Genomic DNA, 12,582 nt, shown 5'->3' with positions numbered 1-12,582 from the left:
AGATACATCCAATTAGATTAAAATTGTTCTTATAGTTGCTCTGATTCCCCTGCGTAATTAGTCGCCGCTTTTGTTAGAGGGTGGGGTAAAAGTTCCCTTCCTTCTCTCCTCACAGGGGGAAAAATACTTTGGGCAGCTTTTACAGGAAAAGATATTTAAAGTCTTAAAAAGAAGATCAGATCTCACCCAGTTTCATCCGCGTTGCTTTAAAGGTACTTGGTGGTGATTTTGACTTCGACTATCAGCAGCTTAGTGACAACCATATTGCTATGGCCGGTCTTTCCCCTGCCGGTTTGGAGGCTGCCTCGGATCAAACGGAAGGCCCGCCGTCCTCCTGCAATCAAGCGAGGGTCCCTTCCTTGCTCATCGCCCCTACAGGGCGACTTTCAACCCTTTCCAGGGTCCCCCAGCAGGATGAATTCGGGCACAAAAGACGGAGCTCATCTTCCAGCGTCCGCGATGCCACGATGGCAAACCAGAAGTCAAAACATTTCAAGTTTTCAATCAGAACTTGAAAAAGACACTTTACCATAACAATCTAAGTTTGTGCTGACTGGTATCTGCCACATATATTTTGTGGGTTCTGGCTACATACATACAAACACACACAAACAGCATTCTACTTGCGATACCTAGGAGCCCTGGTGGAGTAGTGGTTAGAATGCAGTATTGCAGGCTAACTCTGCCTACAATCTGGAGTTTGATCCTGATGGGGCTCAAGGTTGACCCAGGTTTCCATACTTCCAAGGTTGATAAAATGAGGACCCAGATGGTTGGGGGCAATACAATGACATTGTAAACCACTCAGAGAGTGCCATAAAGCACTATGGAGCAGTATATAAGTCTAAGTGCTATTGCTAATACTTTCAATATTTACTAGTACACATAGTCTTCAACTTACAACATTTCATTTACTGGCCATTTGAAATTCAACGGCACTGAAAAAAGTGACTTGACTTATGACCATTTTTTTCATTCATATTTATGACAGTAGTAGTGTCTCGGAGTAATGTGATCAACTTTTGCGATCTTCTAATAAGCAAAGTCAATTGGGAAGCTTAACAATCCTGTTACTAAATTAACAACTACAGTGATTCACTTAACAACTGTGGCAAGGAAGGTTGTAAAATGGAGCAAAGTTCATTTAACAAATGTGTCGCTTAGCCACAGAAATTTGGGGATCAATTTAGCAATTCTTGCTTTGACAGTTATAAGTTGAGGACTACCTGTAACCCCCAGATGTGAAAGATAATTTAGAACAATCTTTAACCTTGCAAAGGTGGAAAGAAAAAGAGAAGGATGATCAAGCAGCAAAGTAAATAGACGCAATTACAATGGTGATGAGTCAAGCATTGGAAGACCTGAAAGACTGGTTAAGAAATAAATAGTCAAGGTGAAAATCTTTGATTGTTATGTATTGCGCAGCGACCAACTGGATGCACCGAAAAAGATAACAAGCTTCAACTACAAGACAGTAGCCTCTTTCCACTTCCAAGCAATCAGTATTTAAGGCAGACTACCTATGATTCAAGAGACAGTAAACAGCCATCAACACAAATAGCTACTGAAAACCTGATTTTCCATGAACCTGTTCCTTTAAAAAACTTCCCTTTTCAATTACATTTTTAGGCTAGGGTTTTAAAGAGTTGTTTTGTTTTTTAGGGCAGGGGTCCCCAGGCTGCACAAGCAGTTGTCCGGTGCATTGCGGGCACATGGAGCTCAACTTGCGCAAACAGCAGGCCAATGCGCATATGTGCAGCTTGACTTGCCCAAGTGGCTGGCCAGTTCTCCTCTCCCTCCCCACCGGGCCGCCAAGCCGTAAAGGTTGGGGACTGCTGTTTTTTGGCTTAAAATCAGTGCCCATATAAAAGTGTTAAATAAATAAAACTAGAGGCAGAGTCTTAAATTTACCACAGGTGCTCTGGGTACAAGTAAGTAGAGAATGAAGGCAAAGGCTGGCAGGTAAGATGGACCTAGGGGCTCTGGCTTTTAAAGTGCGATGGGTACAGTGAATTGGGCAGTACTTAAATTGTTAGTTGGTTTATGACCTGAAATTCACACAGAGAAAGACAGCAAGCCCTGGAAGATCCTTAAACATAAAAGAAGGAAGTGCCAGTGGGATTTGGCTCCTCATCATAGATGGTTTCTCAGGGATTGAAGATGAGAGAAGATCAAAGGTTTTACCAACCAGAGAACAGCCAGAAATCAGCCTAACTCAAAAGGGGAAACAACTACCAGCACCGATATGTTCTTCTTTAATTTGAAATTAGTTAGTAGTAAGTAAAGTAGAGGGGGGAAAAGTTCACGGTTTAGTATTTCAAGTCATTGTGCCATATTTGAAAATAGGAAGGAGACAAAAGAACTCAACCTTGGAGTCTCTAGCCATAAATAAACCTTGTTTGCTCTTCTAAAGAATGTGGCTTGGAAACTGAAAGTAAATGCTTAACAAATATTTGGTTTTGGTCTGGTGGTTTGAATAAAAGAAATAACACTTCTGAAATGATACTTTGTACTGAATTCTAATAAAATTAGAAAACCCACTGAGAGCTTTTGTGCCTCTAGACAGTGGCCTTAAAGCAGGACATTATTCAAATTGACTGCCATTACCACAACTGCTAATATCCAAATTTAACTTTTCAACAGATGATCTAATTGTAAAAGTAGAAAAAACTCTCATTTTTCATGTAACCTATGTTTGCATATTTTTTATTTGTCTCTCTCAAATGTGTCTCTCATGACATTTTGTCCCAAACTGAAGAGCACCAGTTGCTATACAGGTAGTCCTTGACTTACAACCACAATTGAGCCCCAAATTTTTGTTGCTAAGCAAGACAATTGTTAAATGAGTTTTGCCCATTTTATGACCTTTCTTGTCACAGTTGTTAAGTGAATCACTGCAATTATTACATTAGTAACATGGTTGTTAAGTAAATCTGGCTTCCCCATTGACTTTGCTTGTCAGAAGGTCACAAAATGTGATCACATGATCCTGAGACACTGCAACCATCATAAATATGAGTCAGTTGCCAAGCGTCTGAATTTTGATCATATGACCATGGGGATACTGTAACAGTCGTAAGAGTGAAAAAAGGTCATAAGTCACTTTTTCGGTGCCACTGTAACTTTGAATGGTCACTGATAGTTACTTACAATCCAGATTCAAACTTACGACACCCTTCCTCCACAGTCACGTGATTGAAGTTCAGGTGTTGCCAACTGGATCACATTTACAGACATATGCAGCATTCCGCAGTCACGTGATCATGTTTTATGACAATTTTGCTGAAAACCAGCATGTAAAGTTTCAGCAAAACCGCACCCATAGTGAACCATTGATTCATTGAATTACTCCAGCATTCACTTACCAACTGCTGCAAAAACCATCATAAAATTGGGTAAGTCTTGTGCCTGACCTGTTTTATGACCATCATGATGGCAGGCTCCATTACAGTCACAAGTTGAATACTATGTGTACTGGATTGTTCTCTATAATATATTGCTTGTAAATAGTATAAAACAATTTTTTATTTTTTTTTAATCCCACCTTTATTATTTTTATAAATAACTCCAGGTGGTGAACATACCTAATACCCCTTCCCCCTATTTTCTCCACAACAACCACATTTGAGGTGAGTTGAGCTGAGAGAGAGACAGAGAGAGAGAGAGAGAGAGACAGAGAGACAGAGAGGGCCCGAAGTCCCCAGCCAGCTGTTATGGCTAAGGAATGACTAGCACTCTGTCTCTCATGGTTTCTAACCTGATGCCTAAACTACTAGACCAAACTGGCATTATACTATATCATATTTATAATATATACAAATGATACTTTTTCAAAATGTAAGTAATTGGCTATAAAATTTGTAACCAGGATACCCCAAAATCAATTTACAAGCTTCCTCAAATACTTTGTTGTACAGGTGGTCCTTGCTGAATAGCAATTAAAATAGCACTAGACTTACATACTGCTTCACTGTGCTTTACAGCCCTCTCTAAATGGTTTACAGAGTCAGCAAATTGCCCCCAACAATCTGGGTCCTCGTTTTACAGACCTTGGAAGGATGGAAGGCTGAGTCAACTCTGAACAGGTGAGACTCAAATTGCCGAATTTTGAATGACCATTCAAAGTTACAACAGCCACACAACAAGTGTTTTAATGGCCCATAAAGAGCCCCTGGTTGTGCTATTCGCTGTGGTTACATGACAACATGCCAAGTCAGCTTTACAACCCATTAAAGCATTTCATAGTCACATGACTGTGATTCCTGGGAGGGTTTGCCATTTTTTGGCGGCGGGGGGGGGGGGACATCTATTCAAATGAATGGGCTTGTTTAACAAGTGTGGCATTTGCTTAACAACTGCCACAATAAAGACTATAAATTACTTCCAGTCAGATGGATGTCCCGACTTGCAACTATAATGACTTATGACTGTAGTTCTGGCCTCAGTTACAGTCATGAGTCAAGGGCTATTTGTAAACTGCAGCACAATAAAAGTTAGTGAAATGATAGCATGGAAACACAGAGATTATAGCATTTCTTACCCAAATAGTAGGTAGCTTTTCTGTTAGTAGAGTATCAATATTGTTTTATTTGAACTGGTTTGAGAATTCCTATTTTGTATTATTTAAAAATAGTTTACTCTGTACTTAACATAATTCTCTTGTTTTAAAAAAATATGTATCTTCATAGAAATGACTTTGGTCAGAAAGGCAGTTGATAACCATCTTAATAAATATTATAACAACTATGCTAAGACTATTTTAGGTTCATGGATATCTTAATGTTCAGTGCATCTTTTTTCAAAACTATTGTTCACATAAAGTAAAGCATACAGTAAAAAAAAATGTTGAGAGAATTTAAAAATAACTCATAATAAAGATTTTGTCTAATTAACTTCCCTTTAGGTTAACATATTTTTTGTCAAATCAGGCTTAATAAAATAATCATTACTGCACCATATTCATTATTTTCAAAAGACGTTAAAATGCATATTTGTTATGTACATGGATTGTCTACACTAATAAATTACCAGATACTACATTACCACTCCCTCAAATGCTAATACAATACGCCCAATGCCAAGATACATCACAGATTGCTAAATATGCACTATTTAACAAGTTTCTTATGCTATATCTGCACTTCATTATAAAAATAAAATATACTCGAAAAGCTCTTTCTTCTAAATGCTTTGCTTATCTTTACAAGAAGCACATCATCTATATAGAAAGGAATACCTTGTTTTACTGTATTCGTCTAGCTTTTACTACAATTATAATTAGAAATATCTTCTTTTTCAGACACATGCTTTGGATATTCATCAAACAACAATGAGAATGCTAAAAATAGTACTGCATAGACATTCTGAGAAAAAAATCAATGTTTTACTAAAAATATTTCTTACAAATAGTATCAGCAGCATTTTATCATGTTGTACTATTATTAAAATAGTAAAGGTTCAATAGCAACGGACTCAGAATGGGTGGAGAATTTCAAAAGAACCAGATACAAAATATATAAAATTAATTTAAAATATCTTAATGAAGCACATCAACATTTACCAAAAATGAATGGATCAGTATCCCAGAGTCTTCTTTTGTTAAGCTATTTGCTGTATATTCCAGAGCTTTATTTTCTCTTTGATGTTTGCAAATATATGAACAGTTTCTCTCAATAACTGTACGAATACCTTTAAATAAAATAACACTAGTCGTGCAACCCATTACAATTTCTCTGCAGCCAGCCCTTCCAGCTAATGTATTTGTTTCCAAAATATATTCCTTTATTTCACTAGCATGGTTTTCTTCAGCCACTCCAGCAGTATATATCTATTAAGATTTAATACCACTATATTCTACGCTTATGTAGAAGAATGCCAAAAATCCTTTGAAGATATCAGGAAGAGCCACACCTCATAATGCAGCCATGCCTAGCAGAATCCTTTCTAAAATGCTCGAAAAACAAACAGATAAAAAATCCAGCATTCCTAACTAAGCTGCCTTGATTTCCATTTGTTAATGTTCTCAAATCTTTCTGAAGCCAAAAAAGAAAAAGAAAAAAAGCACCCTACTGCAGCTCCTAGTGCCAGGCACAAAGTATTCTCTCATCTGCTGCAAGAAAATCTTCTCCCAGAATGCTCAGCTTAGAATCTGCACCAGCAGGCAATTTTCTTCTCAACCTAAATATTGAGGTGCTGGATTTGGAAAGGATGGGGGATGTTAATATTCCTGCTGCAAGAACATTTGCCCTTGCACAAAAAGAGATGCAGGAGATATGCCCATCTGTTGCTGCTATAGGAACTATTTGATAGATGCAACTGTGAAGCTTATTTTAAATATCCAGTTATGTCTGCACTGCACATAGTAAACCACTAGAGAGCAGACAATTAAGCATTTAAAAAAAACTTTTCCAAATAAATTCAATGTTAGCAGCATTGCAGTTACTGGAATATGAAAGAATGTAGGTTATTTTTTTCATTCATACATTTCCAAATAAAGAAAACTGTAAGATTCTATAAATGTTACCTGAGAAGCAATTTCTACAGAGTTAAAGGAAGCTTAATTATTGTTTACAGAGACAATACTATATTTGTGAACCCAGGAATAACCCATTTCTTAGGTGGATCTGTAGAGGACTCCATTCTTTTTCAAATCACACTTCAATATGTGAAGACCTGGTTTGCTGAATAGGTCACAATGTCTGGGTTTTCACCTAATGTTACCGATATACCAATAATACATAAACCACAGTGGCTGGTCTGACACAATACACAATACACAAAGCCAAAACCAAGCAAACCACATTTTCTCTTTGCATAAGGTCTCAACCTAAAAATTGTTTCATATAGCTGATTAAGCATGCCACAGATTGTGAAGCAGAAAAATACATATTTAAAGTCATGATATGAGCTTGGTTTTTATTTCTTAGAAAATGTTATTTTCAAAATATCAAATCACCTTTTATATTTTTACTATTTTCTATTTAATTTCCTATTTCTTACTATTTAATTTCCAGATCTAATTCTGACAATTTTTTCATTAATGACTCAATTAAATGTTTACATTAAGCACTGCCTCTAATGTAATTATTCTAATAAAATTAAATTTTAATTTAAGTTTACTTCTTGGTCTATGTCAGTGTTTCTCAAACTTGACAATTTTAAGGCATGTGGACTTCAACTCCCAGAATTCCACAGCCAGCGTTGCTGGCTGTGGAATTCTGGGAGTTGAAGTCCTCATGCCTTAAAATTGTCAAGTTTGGGAAACACTGGTCTATGTAATTTATGCTTAAAACACAGATTTATGCTTAAAACACAAATTTAATGGTACTTATGGAGTTATTGTATTAGAACTAATAGTAATAGTCATTTACATCTTCAAAGTTATAATCTTTGTGAAAATAAACATTTTGACTTATTCTGTTATTTTACTGTAATATTCAGTCCAATGTTTCTAGTTTTGACTACTCTGTTCTAATCAAATTGTTGGGCTGATTGTGTAATGCTATGTTGGTCTATTACTAAATTAAAGATTTTATTTAATTTGATTTGCTAATATTAGCTTATTAAAAATGTTTAGCTAGTATGTTAATTCTGATACAGTGGAGACTACTACAATTTAGTCTGACCAACTTCTTCAGAGCTTGGTTGCATTCCTAAAGTCCACTTAGGAATCAACATATAAGAGAGTTATGTTGTTTCTCCATCTCCATCACTACCATCTTAGCAGTACTCAGCCAGAATTTGGTTACGAGGGCAATTCGGAAATAAACCTCCATTTGGTTATCAATGACAGACACTCGCAGATACAGAACTTTTATTATACATATTAGAAAAATACAATATTACATTACTTTTCGACATAAAGTCCATTCAAATAAAGGCACTTGTCATAACGTCTTACAAGGTTTGAAATTCTTTAGTAGTAGTCGCTCAGTGCCAAATCTGGGTTATCAAAATCTGGGTGATCAAAAACATCCCAACGGAACTGCTTCAAAAGTTCTTGGGTGCATCTAGCGGCATGCAGACAAGCATTATTGTGAACCAACACCACAGGGGAAGTGGTGCCACAGAGAATCCCACAAATGTGAAGATGCCAGAGGAGTACTGCTAGTGAAGTTCATGGAGTGTGGTTCAACCATCAATTCAGAAGTCTACTGCGAAATATTATGAAAACTCAGACGAGCCATTCATAACAAGCATCGGGCATGCTGACTTCTGGTGTATAATAAAAGTTCTGTATCTGCGAGTGTCTGTCATTGATAACCAAATGGAGGTTTATTTCCGAATTGCTCTCATATTTGAACTGTTCATTTGAAACTATTAGAGACCAAACCATGTCCCCTGTCCTGATAGATGAATTAAAACAAAATTTCCAAACTAGTCAGCAAGCTCTATTCAGCAGCCTCCAGAACGATTGCAAAGATTAGGTGTAGCCAAAATGATAATGTTCAAGTATCCCTTTGTGCCAATAGGTAGGAATCTGACATACTATGATGCAAAGCACCACTCCTTATCTGAGAAAGACCTGTGCCTAGCCTTGCAGAACAGAGGCAGTTGCATCAAAAGTCTACATCTAGCAGTTTTTGAAATATCCAGATGATACTTAAATCTTTCAGCAGATGTAGGCAACGAATTTGAAGTTTTGGTATCATGACGTATATATAGTGAAAAAATGGCACCCATGGTGACCACAAAACACTACTTAACAGAAAGTAGATATTCCCTCTTTCTTTCTACTTGTTCATCAATCTCCTGGCAGTGAACAGTGTCAGCCTGAAATACTGTATTCTAATCAGTGTGCCACCCCAGCTCTTTTATAAAAAGGACGTTAGTAGATATTTTCAGATATCGATCCTTCTGCTCATTATTAGCATTTTGAGAAAGGGACAGATAAATCCTGATATATAGCAAATATGTAACAACATTAATAGTAATAGTACAAAAGTTTAAAACTCCAAAATGTCTTAAATGAAAACTAAAACTAAATATTCTCATTTTAACCAATGGGAGGAAGGATACTCAACAGCTTGAGGAAGCAAATCTATAGGAGAATGATAATAAATAACATGTATTAAAAATATCTCTGAATTGCATGTGACATGATAATATTATTTTATCTTTTGTGTGGGAAGCAAAAAGTCAATATTACTTTTTCTTTTCAACCATTTATATTGCACATTATAGAGTGAACACCTAGCATTAAGATTGCTTATCCATAAGACCAAGTTGCATATAAAAGACATTCTAATAGATATATTATTAAAAAACAGAGACCTAAGATGTTTTTACTTTTCACCAAAATATTCAGTAAGAAATTACAGTATATGAGTTTCAGTAAGAAACTTGTGTATTTATAAATGTTTAAACTTTTATAAACATCTTTATAAAAATATATTTAAGTATAAGCAAATATTTCACTTTAATTATTAAGTTGTATAAACCTTAAATCTTTCCATTTAAATCTTAAATCTTTCAAATTTAAATCTGAAATCTTTGAATTGTATGAAACTATGAAATATTACTCCATCTAGTGGTTAGACTTTATGCATTTCAATTGTATAAAGTTCACTTTTGTATTTTTCTTGGAACTTAGAAATTCATGTATCATTTAACTTTCTTCTGAGGCTGGGGGAAAAAACAAGGATCTGATTTCCTTCATAGATAGCAACCAATACGGAAGGCCCAATACTAGGAAACAGAAATAAGAATATGGAAGAAAACAATTATGTAATATTCAACTATTTGATTATAAGAGAAATTAAAAGCAAGTGCAGTTGAACATATACCTTGGACTGTAAAAAAGTATATTTTAATGAATTGAGAAATGGGAATTGCATGATAAGAGAACCTAATAGAAAAAGGAGCTCAAGATGAATGAACATTCTTTTAAAAAGGGAATAATAAAAGCACAATTTCAAATAATTCCCATGAGGAAAAAAATATAGCAGAAAGTACTAATGTACTTTCCCTAGTGTAGAGGGGGTAAAAGGATACATATAAAGAGGTGGAAAGAGATCCAGATTCTCAAGAAGGAGTACTGTACACAACAAGTAATCTAGAACAATAAAGAAGGTATCCGGAATTGTAAGACTCCAAATGAGCTGAGGTTGATCAAGGATGCAAAGAACAAAAATGGGGAGCTTCTTAAATAAGTTCAAATAGAAAAGAAAAGAATCAATATACTTGGTACTCAATGAAGACATTAAAATATCATCAACTCCTATTTCCAGTGTTTAGTGAAAAATGTATAGATAGTCCTTGCTTAGCAAACACGCGTTTAGTGAATGTTCAAATTTATGATAGTACTTAACAAGATTTTATGACTGTCCCAAATTGCAGCCGTCACTGCTTTCTGGCAATCACATGATCATGTTTTGAGTGCAGCATCCCATGGTCATGTGATCACTATTTGCAACCTTCATTCCCAGCTTCCAACAAAGCTAAGTCAATGGGGAAATTGGTAGGAAGTCATAAGTTGCAATTCACTGAATGACTGCAACCAGAACTACTAGAACTGCCATCGTAACATGGTGTGGTGTGTGTGTGTGTGTGTGTGTGTGTATTCATTTTGTTTTGAGTACTTAAACTCATTCAGAGTGGAAATACTCTATAAACCTGTTTCAGTTAGTTCCAAGTTACATTTGTGTCTCTTTATCCTGTTTTTCAGACTTGCCCTGTAGAATATATATATGGCACTAAAGAAACTAATTGATGGTTGTCATTTTATATAGTAACTTTGATATATCTGAGATGATGCAAATGTTGTTTCCAACTTTAAAAAACAGAGGGCAGATATGGAAAATTAAAGATAAATCAACCTCGCATCACCATTTGGGAAAGTTCTAGAACAGATGAGAAACAGAATTATTTGTAGGCAACCTAAAAACAATGTAATATTTACCAGAAATCAGCATGGATTTGTCAAACACAAATCTCCACTAGATAATCTTATTCTGAATTTGACAAAATATCCATGACATTCTATTCAGCTAATTAACTGTGGTTACGTGGCATAGCAATTAACTGAATACATAGCTGGTTCAAGAATTAAGTTCAGAATGTGCTTTTTAATGGTCCCTCATTAAACTGGAGTGAGCTAATAAATGAGCTGGGATAAAAGTCAGTCCTGGACAAAAGGGAACAGGGAATGTTTATCGAATTAGCAGATTACATAAAATTGGGTAAGCTATAGGATAAAAATAACATAAAAACCATCATGAGAAAGAAACTATCTTGATCAGGGGAAAAAAGATGTTGAAAAATAATTAATTTCCAACAAATAGGAGTCAGCATTATAATCAGAAAAGACAAATGCAGTTTTAGAATGCATCAATAGAAGTGCCCAGCTTCCATTTTGGTCTAACTCCACTTCAATTATTATGTCCAGTTCTGGGTACTTCACCTTAAGATAGTTTGGAGAAAATAAGAGTGAGAATATCCAGGAAATTAGAAACTTAGATCTATGAAAAACGATTTAAGGAGCTGAGTTTGTCTAGAAAAGATGACTGAATGAAAAAATGAGAGTACTCAATCATCTGAAAGGATGTCACAGAGACAAAGATTTAAAGGCCAATCTCTATTATTTCACAATATAGAGCATAGGATAATAGACCTATGTTCTAACTAAAATCTTGCAAAAAAAGTTTCCTAGTACCAACAGCAGTTTGTCAATAGAATCTAGTACCCACAAATGTAGTAAACTCACCTATGTAGGGGGTTGACAGCCATCTGCCTGATATGAATTATAAAAGCTCTGGTGGCGCAATGGTTAAAATGTGATATTTCAAGCTAATTCTGCCGACTGCCAGGAGTTCGATTCTGATCGGCTCAAGATTGACTCAGCCTTCCAACCTTCTGCAGTAGTTAAAATAAGGACCCACATTGTTGGGGGGCCACATGCTGACTCTGTAAACCACTTAGAGAGGGCTGAAAAGCACTATGAAGCGGTATACAAGTCTAAGTGCTATTGCTATTAATTTGAACATTTACAAAAACAAGGGCTTCAGTAGGTGGCTACATTTAGCTTGGAAGGCAGACCTGGTTAGTATTTGGATGAAATATCTGGGTTATAGGCTAGACTGGAAAGTTGAAAAAACATCCTAGAAGGCAACAGCAAAGCACTCCTGTCATGGTCCTGGGAACTCATCTCTTTAAGCATAAATTAACTGTTAGTCCTTATTACATGAAGCTATAGTCAATATTATTTATTTATTTAATAGTAACCTATTTATGGTTATGGCTTCTAACCTGTTTCTGTACGTTTAACAACATAATAAACCAAACTGGAAAATGGCTTTATGTTTTATGAAGCAGTTGTTGTTGTTGTTAATTGCGAAGTCGTGTCCGACCCGTCGCGACCCCATGGACAACATTCCTCCAGGTCTTCTTGTCCTCTACCATCTTCTGGAGTCCATTTAAATTCACACCTACTGCTTCAGTGACTCCATCCAGCCATCTCATTCTCTGTCGTCCCCTTCTTCTATTGCCCTCAATCTTTCCCAGCATTAGGCTCTTCTCCAGTGAATCCTTCCTTCTCATTAGGTGGCCAAAGTACTTGAGTTTCAACTTCAGGATCTGGCCTTC

The 12,582-nt window shown here is 36.0% G+C and overlaps 1 protein-coding gene across 16 annotated transcripts in view; it reads right to left on the bottom strand.

Annotated features, from left to right (window-relative positions):
• The window catches only part of DOCK9 (dedicator of cytokinesis 9), a 118,876-nt gene that overhangs the window by 97,829 nt on the left and 8,465 nt on the right, over positions 1–12,582 (bottom strand). For 3 of the 16 annotated variants that reach the window (XM_039337772.1, XM_039337775.1, XM_039337780.1), the window contains exon 1: positions 5,561–5,722. The exons of 4 other annotated variants lie outside the window; for them this stretch is intronic. In XM_039337772.1, the coding sequence (XP_039193706.1) occupies positions 5,561–5,722 (162 nt within the window). Of the gene's footprint in view, positions 1–5,560; positions 6,245–12,582 lie in introns of those variants that run through there. 9 more of the 16 variants (XM_039337766.1, XM_039337778.1, XM_039337771.1 and 6 more) reach the window with 7 other exon arrangements.

The sequence above is a fragment of the Crotalus tigris genome, unplaced genomic scaffold, assembly GCF_016545835.1.
Source record: "Crotalus tigris isolate CLP2741 ecotype Arizona unplaced genomic scaffold, ASM1654583v1 scf7180000017685.4511686, whole genome shotgun sequence".
Lineage (NCBI taxonomy): Eukaryota > Metazoa > Chordata > Lepidosauria > Squamata > Viperidae > Crotalus > Crotalus tigris.
This window is presented reverse-complemented; position numbering and strand designations above follow the sequence as displayed.